The sequence below is a fragment of the Eurosta solidaginis genome, chromosome X, assembly GCF_040869045.1.
Source record: "Eurosta solidaginis isolate ZX-2024a chromosome X, ASM4086904v1, whole genome shotgun sequence".
Lineage (NCBI taxonomy): Eukaryota > Metazoa > Arthropoda > Insecta > Diptera > Tephritidae > Eurosta > Eurosta solidaginis.
In genome coordinates, this window is record NC_090324.1 from 981,805 (window position 1) to 1,000,383 (window position 18,579).

At 41.3% G+C, this 18,579-nt stretch overlaps 1 protein-coding gene across 1 annotated transcript in view; it reads right to left on the reverse strand.

Annotated features, from left to right (window-relative positions):
* Positions 1-18,579, reverse strand: part of Ca-alpha1D (Ca[2+]-channel protein alpha[[1]] subunit D) — a 6,221,746-nt gene that overhangs the window by 154,430 nt on the left and 6,048,737 nt on the right. Inside the window, exon 28 of the mRNA XM_067758067.1 lies at positions 43-288. Coding sequence (XP_067614168.1) covers positions 43-288 — 246 coding nt within the window. The remainder of the gene's footprint in view (positions 1-42; positions 289-18,579) is intronic.

Here is an 18,579-nt window from a genome sequence, read left to right on the forward strand (position 1 = left end):
TTTAATTATAAGTAAGTAATAGAATTAAAAAAAGAAACTTACTAGGAAGGAGCAAAGCACATAGAATGATATAAAGTAGGGAAAGGCAATGTTTGACCCACAATCTCTGGTTGAATCTGAGTTAGGATCACAATGAACATCACTGTCAGTGGAGCAAGACATCATGATTTCCTGCCAGCCTTCACCTGTAGCAGACCGAAAAAGAACCAATACTGCTTGAGGAAATGTTTGAAAATTGTTATTGCGATGAATAGCGGTTTCATCATCCAGGTTTATTTTCCCAAAAACCTGCAATTCAGAATACAATAAATGGCGAAATTAATTGGGTCTAACATAAGACATAAAGGGGTATGCAGCATTCAAATGTTTTTACAATAAGGGGCCCTTTTACTCGAATTTTCATTTCAAGGCATTTATAGGTCTACTTGAATCTCGTTTTTTTAATAAAATTGTATTAAAAATAATTTTGCAATGTTGCTACGTTGCAAACATGTTTCCGTCAATTAAGAGATAGAAATTTTGTTTTATGAACGGCGAGTTGAGCCAATTGTCAAATGAAATAACTATCCTTAAATTTAAAGGAAAAGCACTTCTTAAATCGTTTTTTACTCTTCACCATAATATAAAGAGGAACAATTTTATTCATAACCAACACTTTAAAATGTCAAAGAACTACAGACGAATAAACAATTTGTGCCTACGTAGCGGAAAATATTTATTTATATAGCAATTGAACAGGGACAAATTTTAATAGTTATTTTCCTATTTTCAAGTCGAAAAAGCCCGGATAAAAAATTGTCCTAGGTGAAAGTTTATCTGATCCTTTATTTTTTGGACTTTTGAAAAAACAAAGATCCACAAGTGAAAGTAAAATCCAGACTCTTATTTTTTGAGTTCGAAAATAAAAGTTAAATCCGGATAAAAAAAATAGCTAGATTTGAAACCTTTATGGTCATTTGATAAATAGGATAAATATAATAAGAGACGTCACTCTTTGCTTGTAGCCATTTGCTCGATGTTTTCTTCGAGGTAGTTGTTGGTTTTTTTTGGGCGAGATTTGCATAAAATGTCTTCTATACATTTTTGTGGGGTATTTGTGTTCATTTTTCCAACTTTATATAATTAATTTATTAATTCTCTTTCCAAAAATTCACATCGGCATAAGGTGCCTACACCGCATGGATAAATGGGAAACAATTCAAGAATGTCCCTCATAGAAAAGATTCGGCATAAATTTTTTGATTTCCAGGGAGTTACTCGCCAATCTTAGCAGACTGGTGGCTTTTATTATATTTATCCTGTTTGGGAACACCACAAATTTCTCAAAGAAAAACTAAAAAAACTCTCATAGTACTATACTTATAATTTTTCATAGTAAACTTGCATCAACTGAGATATTGCCTTGAAATTTGATACATCGCTTCCAGTTGAAACAAGAAGGATTCTTTATGAAAAAAAGTTCGTTTCATTTGGATTAGCCTTTCGGATCTAACTTTTATTTTCGGTCTTATAAAATAAAAGTCCGGATTTAATAATTTCTTTCGGATTAAAAAATTTAAAATCCGGAGATAATTCTTTTCTGACGGACTTTTATTATTGAAGGAATAACAGTTTGGGTCCCTGTAATTGAATCCATTGGAAACTGACCTGAAAGGCAATCGTAATTGTTTCGTATAAGTACTAAATAATACTAATATATATATATATATTTTTTTTGTAACTAATGCACTTACGCCTCTTCCATTGCAGCGTAATTATTTTATATATACGTACAAATTAATACTAATACACAAATATATATATATTTTTTTAAATTAATGTATTGTAGCGTCGTGATATTTCATACTTTTTAAAAAGATTTGTTTTTTAAAGAAATAGATATACATAAAGTAACAGTTGAATGGAATGAATCGAGTGATTTACTCTATTTATTATTGCTGTAGTTGTTACTTTAAAAAGTTATAAGACAAGCCACCCCTGCTTCAATTGAAAATAGCAGTTTCATTGCCCCTAATTCCAATTTAACGTTTTTTGTCGCGTGAATGCTGATCGTTTGGAGTACCGAGTCAATACTAACATCGGCAATAACACTTAATCAAACGGGCTGCAACTTTTTTCTGTTTGGACCAAAAATGGTATTTTCCACCCCCGTTGGTCCGTTGGCCACTATTTTTAAATTACGATCCTTTTTAGACAGTAGCCACGAATTCGATACTTTTCTTTCCCTTCCAATGCGGTAAAAATGCCCATGTTGTTTGGGTTTCTTATCCTATTTGATAGAAGTTTATTGCAAAGGTGCGAAAATTGCTCAGACGGTAAAATATCGAAGAGCTAAAACTTTTTTGCTAGCAGATAATTAAGGCAAGGAAAATTAAAAAGAACAAGTAAGAGTTAAAAAAAACCAAAAAAAACTTCGCTTTTATAGCTAACCGAACTAAAAACTAGAAAATTGTTAAGACGACAATGAGACCAAATTATATCGGGACAATTTCTGTTACCTTCTGTAACGCCAGCCTTTTACCACACGGGAGGAAACATATATCCATGTAAGCATTGTTGCAAAATGCGCTAGCCGCACGACGTTTGTAGCAGCCACAATGTTGCAGAAGGCTTAGCAACATTATATGAGTGCGAGGGTGTATAAGTGTATACGTGTGAATACGGGAAATCCGATAGTTATTTTGTACATGAGTTTGTTAAAATTTTCCGTTCTTAACTTTACGTTCTACGCCACAGCAGTAGGTATAAAAAGGAGTGAGACAAGGGGCGCGAAAAAAATTACGTTAAAGTTCGGGCAAGAAAAAATAAACGCGAAGCGATAGAAGAAATAAAAAAATCCAGAGCCGCCACAGGAGCGTGAAGGGAATTGTCTCCGTATTCCGTCACGACTATAGGCCCGATAGAAAGATAAGTGGTATCCGTGCCCTTTATTGTTAGGGGTCTCCCTCGGCTTACGAACAGGGGACAGGGATTGTCCCGTCCCCAATGTTAAAGCAAGGCAAATGAAACCTGCAACTGCATTAAATATCTGCTGCTAGACAGGCTTATGCCGATGCAGTCAATGGAAATTCAAGCAAACACAAAAAAAAAATAATTTTATGTGTTTACCCGCGTGTAGTAGAGGCGGATATACAATTATATGAATCTAATTAGGACTATGTTTTCTTTGTATTTTTTTGGATCTGAACTAAATCCATAAGGAATGAAGTGCCACTCATCTCGCACAACACCAACAACAGAGTGACGCACTAGTACGTACGGCACATACATACTCTCACAAGCACTACACGCAACACCATCAACATCAGTTACCACGATACCGCCGCAAAACCAAGTACCACAAAGGAGGGAAAACCCTTTTAAAACCGGTGGCGGCAACAAAAACAACAACACCTATTTCGCCAGACGCGCATCACGAAGCGGAAACATCTAGCTAGGAACACCAACCTCGGGAGATAGTCCAAAATCACCGAAGGAAGCTGTTTTATTAAATAATTTTAGAAAAATTTAAACAACGTGACATCAGGATGGACAAGGCAATAGCTGTTTCTTTATATCTTGTAAATCTCTCCAAAGTCTTTTCCACCGGGAGTGGGATTTGAACCCGCACTCCTACAATAGTTGTAGTGTTACAAACGCATTCAGCCACATTATGCCTTAGTTGTTGTAAAATTTACCCCAATTGCCTTTCCTGCATATTTTATTTTTTGCATAGTACATACTTTGTGATATCATGTGTTATGCTTTTTGTTGGCGATTTCAATGAAACTGGTATTTTTGCTTTTGATCTATGTACAGAACTACAAAGAGGAAACAAATGTTGTCTATTTGTATGAATTAAGCGGGGACTGCCCTCATTGCTTTTAAATGTATGAAAACATTTATTAGAAGCAATTTATAATTTTATTAAATAATTTGGGGAAAATTAAAACAACGTGACATCAGGACGGACAAGGCGACAGCTGTTTCGATTATACCTTGTAAATCTATTCAAAGCCTTTTCTCCAGGGAATGGGATTTGTTTAGGCAGGATGCCTAACTTTTCCGCATCTGATTGCGATCCCCCCAAATGCAACTCTGTAAATCGATACTCGATACTCGACTAAGTTTATAACCACCCACACCATCACCGCCACATGCAGATGCATGCATGTACATGCATGTACATGCACGTGTATGTGTGCTTTTTGTCAGCACTCATGCATATGCATGTCGGGGTTGATGTGTGGGTGCCTTTCCCCTCCAAAACGGAGGATTTTGCGGGTCAACGGTTGTAGCTTGCTATACAACCGGCCTCTTGGATTCTAACAGCCAACCAGCTAACATCTGCCGCCAGCGATCTCCACTGTTTTCAACAAAATACTCAGGTAATATTGTAACCCGTTTATTTTACTTTTACCCAATAAATCATATATATTATAACGAGAAATCTCGTATTCTCTTATTTTATTCCAACCCGCTTATTCCCACTGAGATCGGCCCGGTGCGCCCACCTACCTCCAGGAGCAAATGCACCCCGGCCGAACATTTGGTCCTATCTCACCAGGAATTGGAAACAGCACCTTAACAATACAGTCCACAACATAATTAGCCCGAAAATTTATACGGAAAAATATTTGCCCACCAACAGCTATACAAAACCAAAACTAAAAGGTTGTATTTGATATCAAAACGTGAAAAAAATACTGAGCAAGCGACAGCCAGCTTAAGCCATCAGCAACACCACAAGTCATCTTGCCACATCATCACCAGAACAACAAACAGCCACAACGTAAGTGCAATATTTCTTGCCACAATTTGTTTTTTTGGTTATAAAAAATAAATAAAACCGTCTAAAAAATATATTCCAAGTGCCACACGCGTAGTGACTGTGATTAACCGCGAAAAGTGTGTATAATTTATTAGTGTCGAAAAACGAACTAAGTGCAAACGCGGCACATTAACGTTGTTTTAAATTCCTTGTGACTATCTGGCCTGTCCCGCCACAAGCGGTAAGGCTCTCCAGACACAGCACAGGGAAGATGTGCACATAACCTATCTTTCACAAAAAAATTCACGCCATTCGACTGCGGCAAAATTCAATTTCTTTTGCGTCACTATTATTTTCACTAATTTCTTTAATTAATCTTGTTACACAGTCTTGTTCTTTGTTGCATAAGATTTATTTCACGGTTTCACACTTTTCGTCGAGTTTATATCAACGCGCGCACTTATTTTATAATAAAATTAAACGTTTGGGGAAGGGCCCCCTTTACATCACACAGTATACATTGGTGTTGCTCCCCCCTTCTCCCTGTTTTACAGCACAAATACTCTGCAAAGTCAGATAAAATAATTAAATTAGGAGTAATAACTAAAATTTTGCGTAATTTAATAGTTGTTGGTTGGGTGATTCGAACAGGTTCATACAAATTTAGATTCCTCACTCAATTTGTCCACAAATTTTTCAACCATGAACATGGATTCCTACATTAGATTGGCCGATCGAATAATCGAATTCGAGGCCGATTTTAATGATATCAATGCGGCTCTGCACACTGTACACACTCTTGCAATACAGCAAAAAGAGTTGCAAGCCAAGTGGGAAAAGCAGAGAACGCCCTAGAAGAGTTGCTTGGCTCTGACACGCTCGACGCAAAGAAAATTGCAGCGGTCAAGATCAAGCATAAAGCGGCATATGCCGTATTCTTGCGATGCATGTCGAACATGGCTGAACTTCAAGCCAAATTGAAGGAGGAAAAAGATAGGTCAGTCAAACCTGAGGGAGAACGCGTGCGCGAACACAGTATCCGCCTGCCAGCTTGCGATACTGAGGTATTCAAGGGCGACTACCTATCTTGGCCAACGTTTCGTGACCTGTTCACGGCCATCTATAAAAATAACAGTCGTTTAAGCTCGGTAGAAAAGTTATTCCACCTTAACCAAAAAACCCAAAGTGAGGCAAAGGACATTGTCAAGAAATGTCCTTTGACAAATGAAGGCTTCGAAACAGCCTGGAAAAACCTGTGTGAGAGATACGAGAATAAACAGATTCTCGTGAACTCACTACTACAAATTTTATTTAATCTAAAAAAGATAGATAACGAGTGCGGCAGCTCAATCAAAACCTTACAGCGCGACATAAATAATTGTTTGGCATCCTTAAAAACACATCAGATCGATGTTTCAAATTGGGATGCGATTATTACCTATTTATGTTCGACAAAATTACCTGAAAATACGTTGGCTCTATGGGAGCAGAGCATTGACCACAAAACGGACATATCCAAGTGGGAGGATATGGACAAATTCTTGTCAAATCGATTTCAGACACTTGAAACCGTGTCTGGTTTTACAGGGAATGCCACTTCTAAAGTGCAAAAGTCAAGCACGTCGCGCCAGTCGACAGAAACCCCTACAAAAAGACTTGGTGCCTTTCAAACAAAAGTAACCAAGCAAACAACAAAATCAATGTGTAAAATGTGCAAATCTACGCAGCACAGATTACGCAACTGTTCACGTTTTTGCGATTTAAACCCTGTAGAAAGGATTCAATTCGTCAAATCCACAAATGGCTGCCTGAATTGTTTATTCCCAGGACACACCAGTTCGTACAACTGTTCCAAATGCCACTCTCGTCACCACACGCTCCGGAATGCGGACACACTTCAGCAACCGGCGGTGCGCAACCCTTTCAAAGATGCGGATAATACTCCATCAACTTCGGTACCGGCACGGAAAAGACAGGAATCGGGACAACCACCTTCCTCTACGAATCAGAATGTCAAATCCTGCCATGCCAATTCCAGCACAGGCGTGCTATTAGGAACTGCTCGCGTACACATCCACCATAATGGTACCGACTTCTCCGCGAGGGCACTAATTGATTCAGGGTATGAATATTCTTTTATTACTGAGAGACTAAAACGTAGAATCAAATTTCCAGCGAGGAAAATACATGCCCAGGTTTCAGGCATCACAAATGCGGTGTCAGCTCAGGTGAAAGAAGCATCCAACATCGAATTACGTTCACCAGTGGATCCATGCTTCAGCCTGACTACACCCGTACTAGTTCTAACGAAACTCACTGGGAATCTTCCATCCTGCCATATCAACGCAATGACTATGCAGACATTCCCAGACTTGGTTTTGGCAGACAAGAGGTTCTACGTCAACGAAGACGTAGACCTCATACTTGGCGGAGACATATATCCCCAAATTATAATGAACGGTATAAAAAAGAATGTGCTAAACACAGTCTTAGCCCAAGATACAGTGTTCGGTTGGATACTAACCGGTCGTATCGAATCACCGAATCCAACGAAGAGCATTATGTCTTTCTACAACGAGGTTGCGTTAGACAACCAACTCAAAGCTTTCTGGGAGGTAGAAAATGTACCCAAAAATAAAATATTAAATGAAGAGGAGAGGTATTGCGAAAAATTATTTAAAGAAACAACGAAACTTGAAGAAGATGGAAGGTACACCGTGTCACTACCATTCCGGCAGGATTACCCTAACAATATTAACTTAGGACCATCCCTGAAGCGTGCATGCTCTCAATTCTTCCGGAATGAGAGGCGGCTAATAAAAAACTCAGATTTAGGTAAAGAATATGTTCGAGTGTTGTCACAATATGAAACGCTTGGACATATGAGAAAATTAAAAAAGAATATCCCATCCGACGATTCGGATCATTACTTCCTGCCCCACCACGCCGTTATTAAAGCGGAAAGTACCACTACAAAGGTACGCGTAGTATTCAATGCCTCGAGCCCTACGGCAAACCGGAAGAGCCTAAATGATATTCTACTCCCAGGCCCAGTTCTACAAGCCGATCTACCCATCCTTATATTACGATGGAGACTATACCGTTTTGTCTTCAATAGCGACATCGAAAAGATGTATCGTCAAATTTGGGTGAACGAAAATCACACCAAATGTCAACGCATTGTATATCGCACTTTCCAGAATGACCCTATTAGTCTCTACGAATTAAAGACGGTTACCTTCGGAGTGAATTGCGCTCCATACCTCGCGATAAGAACGCTTCTCCAACTAGCAGACGACGTCTCAAATTCACACCCTACAGCGGCTAGCATACTGCGAGAATATATGTATGTAGATGACGTGTTAGCGGGTGGACATACGATCACATCGATCATTAAAGCCAGAGATGAAATTCGTCAAGTCCTACACTCCGCGGGCTTTCCACTTCGCAAATGGACATCCAATTCAGAGGACATTCTAAGGGACATCCCCAAAGCAGACCTGCTGAGTGAAAACTTCCTGGCTTTCGAAGATACCAGTTCAGTTAAAGCATTAGGAATTCGATGGAATGCCCTCTCCGATTTATTTTATTTTAAAGAAGGGACTCTGGACAACCCGGAAAACATTACAAAGAGAGCGATACTATCAGCAATCGCCAAACTTTTTGATCCATTAGGCTGGCTGGCACCAATGGTCATTGTGGCAAAAATACTCATGCAGAGTATTTGGTTAGAAGGCACAGCTTGGGACGAATCAGTATCTACCGGTACGCTGGAACGATGGAAAACCTTCACCGACCAATACCATGAAATCGATAAAATCAGGATACCTAGATGGGTCAACTTTTCACCAGGAACCGACATCGAGATCCATGGATTTTGTGACGCATCCGAGAAGGCTTATGCAGCAGCCGTTTACATGCGCGTGAAAACGGATAATGACATCGGGACAAACCTACTTCTAGCCAAAACCCGAGTAGCCCCAGTGAAAACTCTTTCTCTTCCACGATTGGAACTTTGCGGAGCCGTGCTGTTAGCGGAAATCACCGAATAAATTTTCAGGAACCTTAAATTGGGACCAGTGAGAGTTCACCTTTGGACGGATTCAACGATCATTCTCGCATGGATAAGGAAACCGCTTTGTTCCTGGTCAACTTTCGTCGCACATCGGATCACCAAGATCATCGACATGGTCGGAAATAAGGACTGGTTGCACTTAAATTCGGAATCAAACCCAGCAGATTTAGGTAGCAGAGGATTACCTGCGTCTGAATTGGTCAACAATTCCTTGTGGTGGCAGGGACCTTCTTGGCTGCAAGAAGACACTTCCCAATGGCCAGCACAAGAAAGTGACTACATCACCTCCGTAGAGGGAAAGAGGGCGAAGACCTGCGCAACAACAACAGTAAATACTACCGATGTTCTCCAACGCTTTTCAGACCTACCTACGGCTTTACGGGTGCTCTCATACGTTATGAGGTTCTACCGAAGAACTCACCCCAAAACAAAAAAAAATCATTTCAGGTCAAGTCACCTTTAATCTCTCCTGATGAGATCAAATCAGTAACCCAACTCTTAATTAAAATCTATCAGAAACAATACCATAGTTCCGAATATAGTGATCTAAAGTCCGGAAAACCAATTGCAGGGAAAAGTGCAATACTCTCACTTAATCCCTATCTAGACCAACATGGCATCATTCGGGTAGGAGGGCGACTCGGGGCGTCAAAGGACTTAGCTTTTAATGAACGCCACCCAATCCTCCTCCCATACAACTGCCAGTTATCCCGTCTGACAGTCCTAATGTTTCATCAACAAAGTCTGCATGGGGAAAACCAACTCATGTTACGTCTGATACGCACCCAATACTGGATACCTAACATCAAAACCATGATTAGGGCAACCATTCATAATTGCAAAATTTGCACTATACACCGAAAGCGTGCTCAGACCCAACTTATGGGTATTCTCCCTCGCGAACGCACGACTTTCAGCCGTGCATTCACGAATACTGGAGTCGACTTCGCCGGACCCTTCGACATCAAAAGTTACCGCGGTAGAGGGTGTCGACTATCCAAAGGCTATGTCTGTCTTTTCGTGCGTTTTTCCATACGAGCAATTCATCTGGAGGCGACTACTGACCTCAGCACCCCATCATTTCTTGCCGCTTTTGTCCGTCTTATATCTAGACGCGGATGTCCCAAAAACGTCTACTCCGACAACGGGACAAACTTTGTCGGAGCTTCACGATCCCTACGATCGGAATTCAAAACTTTCATTTCACAAGCCCGAGACAATGCTGTCTCGAAGTACAGCCACCAATCACTCACTTGGCATTTCACACCTGCGGGCGCTCCCCATATGGGAGGGCTGTGGGAGGCGGGAGTGAAAAGCTTCAAAAGCCATTTCAAAAAGATAGCCTCACCACATAAATTCACCCTCGAGGAATTTCATACCCTCTTGTGCCGCATCGAGGCATGCCTGAACTTGCGGCCGCTCAGCCCAGCGTCCAATGACCCGACGGACCTAGAGCCGCTCACCCCAGGACATTTCCTCACTGGCAGCCATCTACTGGCTCCGCCAGAGCCGGATTTGAGTGAGAGCCCTGCCTCGATGATCAATCGGTGGCAGAAACTCAAAGCCCTCCATCACACTTTCTGCAAGCGATGGAAAACCGAATATCTCACCGAGATCCACAAACGATACAAGTGGAAACATCCACAACCTAATCTAAAACCCGGAGACCTAGTTGTTATCAAAGAGGACAACCTCCAACCCAACGAGTGGAGAATGGGGAGAATCGTCAACACACCCAGGCTCTGATAACCGTGTGCGTGTTGTTGACGTTCATACAAACAAGGGACAAACCACTAGACCAATTACGAAATTGGTACTCCATCCGTCCCACGACAAGGAGGATTAAATATAAGGGGCCAAATGCCGCCTTGCAAAACCCCAAAAACCAAAATTCTAGTTTCCCCGACTACCAAAAATCAGAGGCCCACGGTTGGTGATAGCGTGGAAAGCATATTAAGGAACCCTTGTCTTCGTGTCTCTCTATCCCTAAGCCTGCGTTTCTCTCGAGCCATATATTATAATCAACCCCCCGGTCTCGTGATGGTGCGAGTCTACCGGAGGGGAATCCCAAAACGTACTACGCGATGGCAATGGGGAAAGGGAGCGCGGGACATAAAGACGCGTTCAACCACGCGCCGTGATGCCCCGCTATCCCTAAGCTTGTGTCTCTCCCGAGGCCCTAATTATAATCAGCCCCCCGGTCTCGTGATGGTGCGAGTCTACCGGAGGGCGATCCACGAGATGGCAACCCACGGCAAAACACCGACAGCTTCATTAGTGCTGTCATATTAAGATAGAAAAAAAAGCGGATAACTACACCAAAGCAGTACCGAAAAACGCAAAACATCACAATCGGGACTGACGTGTTTTTCTATTCCTTACTCATGTGGGCATTTAATGCAGCACCAACCAGTCATACACAACAAAGGAATTCAAAAAAAGGAAAACAAAACAAAAACAAACCTCTCCTTGCACAAAAAATTTTAAATTTTTTTTACAAAGACATTTTTTTTGTTGTTTTTTGTTTTACCCTTTCCGTTTTTTTGGACACTGTTTTCTGGCTGGGGGCAGGACTTGTTGTTTTTCAACAACAAACAGCACAAACAGTCATTATAAGGGCTCGGTACAAAAACAATCCGAGTCCCGAAATAAAAGAACCGACTTAGTGTGCTACTGCCCCAGTGACCTAGTTTTTTTGTTCAAGGGCAAGCAAATACATATATGTATATATATATTCGCACGCTACAAATTCACCATACCAGCTGTCAGCTGACGAATAAATACACGACAGGGTTGCACGCCATCTCAAAATGGTACGTGCAGATAGAACGCGTCGTTGAGAACGCACCGCCAATCTGCATGCAAGCACCGGCAGCTGGTACACTTTCCAATTTAATTACGATTTGCGCTGTTCGTCATGAGTATTCGCACAAAATTAAATACATATCTTCGTCGGCCCCTACGCTTCGTTTTAAACTCGCTTTTATTCATCTATTTTAATATACGTTTTTGTAATAAAACACCTTCGCTTCACCCAACCAACCTCACGGCCGCTCGCCCCGGTACATCCATAAAATGCCACCCTTGCCTTGAGAGCGATACGACACGTTAGACGCTGGAACGGAGACCTCGGCCTCTTCGTACAGCCCAGAAAAACCTCAAAACCCTCGAGTCTGGAAAGGAGACCTCTGCCTCTTCGTCCAAACAAAAAAAACTGCAAATCTGGAACGGAGACCTCGGCCTCTCCATCCGGAACAAAAAAAAAAAAACAAAGAATAACAAAAAAATGGTGCCATTCTGGAACGGAGACCTCGGCCTCTTCGTCCAGCCTTACTGGCCATCGACTATAGATATATTACGTTCTGAATTTCTATATTTAAGAACTATGTATAATTCAATGGCAAGAAATATTCACTTATATCTGTTCATAACCGTTAACTTTTCATCCTAGCTTAGGTGGCATGCTGAGCAAGTCGGGAAGGATTCCCGGCCACCCGCGAAGCTGGCGAACTCCTCATATAGATTACGTTTCCTGTGTAAGTCTTATATTCATTTTTCTCGTTCCAGCGGAGGTCATTGGCGTAAACGATGTTGCGTATCGCAGGGGGGGCCGGCATGTTTAGGCAGGATGCCTAACTTTTCCGCATCTGATTGCGATCCCCCCAAATGCAACTCTGTAAATCGATACTCGATACTCGACTTAGTTTATAACCACCCACACCATCACCGCCACATGCATGTGCATGCACGTGTATGTGTGCTTTTTGTCAGCACTCATGCATATGCATGTCGGGGTTGATGTGTGGGTGCCTTTCCCCTCCAAAACGGATGCGGGTCAACGGTTGTAGCTTGCCATACAACCGGCCTCTTGGATTCTAACAGCCAACCAGCTAACATCTGCCGCCAGCGATCTCCACTGTTTTCAACAAGATATTCAGGTAATATTGTAACCCGTCTATTTTACTTTTACCCAATAAATCATATATAATATAACGAGAAATCTCGTATTCTCTTATTTTATTCCAACCCGCTTATTCCCACTGAGATCGACCCCGGTGCGCCCACCTACCTCCAGGAGCAAACGCACCCCGGCCGAACAGGATTTGAACTCGAACTCCTACGATGGTTGAAGTGTTACAAACGCATTCAGCCAGGTCGTGCCTTAGTTGTTGCAAACTTTATTCCAATTGCCTTCCTTGCATATTTTATTCTTTTGCACAGTACATACTTTGTATGTAATCATGTGTTAAAGTTTTGCTTTTTGTTGGCGGTTTCAATGAAAGTGGTATTTTTGTTTTTGTTCTATTTACAGAACTACAAAGAATTAACCAATGTTGTCTATTTGTTTGAATTAAGAGGGGGCTGCTCTCATTGCTTTTAAATGTATGAAAACATTTATTTGAAGCAATCTATTAAACCGCCAACAAAAAGCCAAGTTTTCTGATGGAAAACTTCACCCCGGAAAGCAATAGCGCCTTTCAACTGTCCTGTCCATTGTAAACTTGCAGGGGGAAGAGCAAGCCGCCCTGGTGCTCTGATTCTCTTGACGACCTAAGAGCGTCCAGTAGCCGGCTTTGAAACAGAGCCAGGATGAGTAAATTACCCTCGGACTGGGAGCTCTATAAGGTGACTCTGGGGATTTATAAATATGAAATAGGGATAGCCAAGCGCGATTCATGTTTGCGAAAACGTAGAAGGCTGCAATGAATCCACGAGGCTTGGAAAAATTCTCTCTAGGAATCCCGCCCCTCTGGGTTATCTGAGAGATGATGGTGGGGGCTGGTCGATGAGTAGCGAGGAGTCCCTAAATCTCTACTGGACAATTATTTTCCCGATGTCCCATTTTCGCAAGTTCGGCGGTCGTTGGCCATGCAGAAATGCCTGCCATTCAACATGGGAAATTCAAATAACCTGGGCCATAGGTTCATTCAAGCCTCATAAGTCTCTAGGCCCGGATGGCATTATTCCTGCGAAACTTCAAAAGTCTTTAGGGATTTCCTGCCGCTGGTTTACCATCATCTACTTTAACTGCATCAGGCTTAACTCTATCCCGAAGTCTTGGCACACAGCTAGGGTTATCTTCAATCCGAAGGCCGGCAAAAGCACTCATGTATCACCTAAGGATTTCGGGCCAATCAGTCTCTCGTAGTTTCTTCTTAAGACGTTTGAGCGGTTGACTGACCTGTACATACGGGAAAGGATTCCTCGGGGGTTACTGTTGGCTTCACAGAATGCATACTGCAAGGGAAGATCGACGGAAATGGCTCTCCATTCGATTGTAAAGCAAATAGAGGGGTACCTAGAACACAAAGAGCTTACTCTGTGTGCTTTCTTAGACATCGAAGGATTTTTAACAATGTCTTACCGGGAGCAATCGAAATAGCTCTGGTGGGTTTAGAAGTCGAGGCGGCTCTGGTTGAATTAGTAGCAAACTTCTGTGCAGCAGAATTGTCGCATCGGAGTGAGGAGGGGCCATAATTGAGAGGACGGTATGCAGGGGCACGCCACGGGGGGTGTCCTATCTCCCCTGCTCTGGGTTGTGGTAGTAAATGAGCTTCTTGTGGAGCTGGAAGCCAATGGCTGCCAGGTGGTTGCCTATGCAAATGACCTTGCTATCCTAGTCAGAGGCAAATTTCTGAGTACCCTAGCGATGTTCTGCAGAGCTACCTGGATACTTTGGCTAGGCGGGCTGAATGATGTGGATTGGCGGCCAACCTGGGAAAACGGAGTTATTTCTATTTACAAGGTGATATAAGATGCCCGATTTCTGAACTCCCTCGATTTGAGGGATAGGGTTAAATATTTTGGGATTGTGTTGGACAAGAGTGGCGCTCTCATAACAATACCTACCTTGGCACTGAATGTCATGCTGAACATATATCCTGTAGATATTGCGGGAAAAGATGTGGTGCGACAATGGATGTGGTGGATGAAATGCTATCCAGTGCTACTACGGTTAGGGAATTTAACATCTGCTCTGATATCCAAGCGGCTATCAAAGACTCTTAGCCTGCAGCGGTACAACTGAAACGGATGAAGATGGCTGTAGGGATTTCGGGATTCCGCTGGCCACCTGTGGTTTGCTCCTCCATAGCTGGGCCTCGAATAAGCTCAGCAAATGCTGGGCGGACACCACCTCTTGCAGGGTAGCAAAATTTTTCTGGCTGAAAGTGGACGGCATGAGGTTTGCCGAAATAATTATTCACTAGGGCTCACTTATCAATGGTCATTGCGGTTTTTACAGGGCATTGTCCCATGGGTAGTTATTCATGCGGTACGTCTCAATATACTGGAAACTCCATCTTGCTGTAGCTGTATGGAGGATGATGAGGTGGAATCAACAAATCACTTTATGCTTGATTGCCCAGCTTTTGCCAGAACTAGGCGAAAGTACTTCTGTCGCGACTCACTTGAATCTTCCGAGTATTTATCCAAAATTGAGATCGGTATCATTCGGAAATTTTATCGTTGCTACCCAACGATTCTCTAAGTAGCTAGATCTACGTCATCGTTATTTTTGTTGTATGTGGTATCAGAACGGACCTTCGTGTTGTCCAAGTGAGCTTTTCCTTATCAGGGCAGCTACCACCTAACCTAACCTAACCTAGGAGTGCGGGTTAAAATCCCACTCCTGGGAGAAAAGGCTTTGAAGAGATTAACAATGTATAATCGAAACAGCTGTCGCCTTGTCCGTCGTAATGTCACGTTCTTTAAATTTTCCCCAAATTATTTAATAAAATTATAAATTGTTTCAAATAAATGTTTTCATACATTTGAAACGTTCGATGAAACTTTAACCTTCAAGTCTATTGCCACAGAGATTGTTTCTAAAGTACAAAATCGCAACAAAATCCTCAAGTCGCTTGCTGGCAGGACATGCACTCAGATAAAAATGCCTTTCTAAAATCCAGCACCACAGGACTCAATTCAAGCTTGCCATGTTCTTAATTTTTGGTTCCTGAAAAAGGAACGACCAGTTCTTAAAACAACAACCTAGTGCTTGAACTGACACCACTTTCTTGAATGTTCTTAAAATATCAACAAATGTTCAAATAATGAGAACAATGTTCTTAAATTGAGAACAATGTTCTTAAATTAAGTTAAAGAAAAAAGAAACGGTACAATTCGTGTGCACTACAATATTAAACACAACATTTGCACAAGCCATCAGGCAGTCGTAGTGGCCTAGCTGTTATGATGTTGCGGTTGCGATCGCGCGACGTGAGTTCAATCACCGTCAAACTCTGAAATTTTTTAAAACAATTTTTTTAACTTTTATTTTTCGTTCAATTATGTTGCATTCACTTATGCACAGATAATTCTCACACTTGTTATGAAATGATTTAAGTATATATGCAGACTACATCTATTTTCTCAATAAGAGAAACATATGAAAAAATGCATATTATGCATTTTTTCTTAAAACTTTGGTCTTTAATAAAATTTTTTCGTTATAAATATTTTTTATTATGACAAAAAAATTATTATTAATAAAAAGTAAATGGGTACCTATCGGAAAAATACTCTCCCCTCCCCGCAAAGATCAAGTACAAACCGTTCTTGAATTGAGAACGAAAAATGTTAAATCGACCACAAATCGTTCTCGAAGCGTGAGAACGAAAAATCTTATTTTAAGGACAAATAGTGCTTGAAATGAGCACAGAAGGTTCACACATCATTTCCAAAGTGGTCATAAAATACGAACTGTGTACAACTGTGTGCTTGGAAAAACTGTTCTTAAAACAAGCCCATCGGTCACGAGTTAAGAAAAAACGTACTTAGCAGACTTTTGTCAACGAATATTCTTAATTTTGAACTTGTTTCGTTCGTTTTAGAACGATTTTTTCTCTGAGAGATAAAGAAACCTTGCTAACCACGTACAAAGCAATTGGCCGGCCGCTCATGAGCTACGCGTCACCAGTCTGGTCGCTTGCTCTTAAAAATACACACTGGAAAAGGCTACAACCCTCTCAAAATGCTGCAATCAAAACTGCCACCGAATATCTCCTTATGACTCCCGAACACCATCTGCATATTGAGGCCAAAGAGCTCAATATTAAAGAGCACAACGAAATGCTGAACAAGCAGTTCTTGCTTAATTGTCACAAACCAGGAAATCCTAGCAAACAACTGCTTTTTTAGCACCGCCTCCACGGAAATTAAGGGAACATCTCCTAGAGCACTATGACGAAATCCGGCACCTGCCAACACAGCCGTTTGATCCAGGCAAGCATAAGCAGGCCCTTAGCCAAATGCACACATAATCGGTAAACGCCTTTTTCAGGACGCGTCCGGTGAACCCCGTTATTATTATGCAATATCCCACCCTTGCAGAAGAAGAAAGCACACTACCAAGGGAAACTCGAGTCACCCTGGCCCAACTTCGTTGTGGATACTGTAACAGGTTAACCTCTTACTTGTCCAGAATCAATCCCGACATATGTAATGTATGTACTGCATGCGATGTGCCCCCACATGACACCAACCATTTTTTCAATTGTAGTGTGGAACCTACGCCTCTAACACCCATCTCCCTATGATCCGCCCCTGTTGAAACAGCTAGCTTCCTTGGACCGTTAGAGGATTTTGATGACAATTTGTGAGCGGTCGTGCCCATTGAATGGGGCGAAGCACTGTTATTACAACAACAACAAGGCCTTCAGGGAGTGTCCTTATCGCTACAAGAACAACATAATAGTGAATGAGGACCAAACGGAGTACCTGCTGTCATCGAGCAAAGAGTCAGCGCATATGCGCCTTGGCAACCACCCTACTGTTGGCAGCCATAATTTCGAAATAGTAAAAGACTTCGTTTATTTGGGAACCAGCATTAACACTAACATTAACATAAGCTCTGAAATCCAGCGTAAAATCACTCTTGCGAATAAATGCTACTTTGTACTAGGTAGGCAATTGAAAAGTGAAGACCTCTCTCGGCAAAAGAAAACCATTCTCTACAAGTCACTTATCGTACCCGTCCTGCTATATGGTGCCGAAGCATGGACCTTATTCTAGGTGTATTATTTACTAAATAATCAGGTTTTTTGTGCTTTCAAAAATGTTGTGTATATAAAGAGTGCGTGTCAAGGGCGTACCCAGCCTTTCACAAAGGGGGAGGGGAATTTTTTTTTTAATTTCAGATTCATATATAGCGTATTTATAAGTATAAAAAGTAATGACGTATAGGTTAAAGCGAATCCTGCTTTACAGGCCCAGCTGTGGCCTCTAGCAGTCCGTTCAAATTTTTATTTATTTATCATGAGCTCCCTAAAATATCTACCATGTCTAGGATTTGGTAACTCAAAATTTTGTTGAATTAGATAGATTAATTTAATAGTCAGTACAAGGTGCAATTACTTTAGAAATGTGATCCCACAAGTGAGTTTCAGATTCAACAAAATTGTATTTTTCCACATACTTTATTTAGTTACAGAGATGTATTTTAAATTGCATTACTCATTCTCTGAATATTAGAAAACTTGCTAAGTATGTATAATTCCTCGAGGATTTATTGTAAATTAATCTAAAATTAGATCTTTTAACTCCGTATCATTTTCCGCTACCAATTTTCTGTGAGCACTCAGCATACATAAACCTTTGAAAAAAAAAAACAAAAAAATACAATAAATATATTAAAAAAAACTTTATTTACCATTAAGGCGAGATTCTGCCATTGTTGTTCTCAACCGCGTCTTTACCCTCCTTAGAGTGCTGAAGGAGCGTTCCACAGTTGCGGCTGTGCAGGGCATTGCAA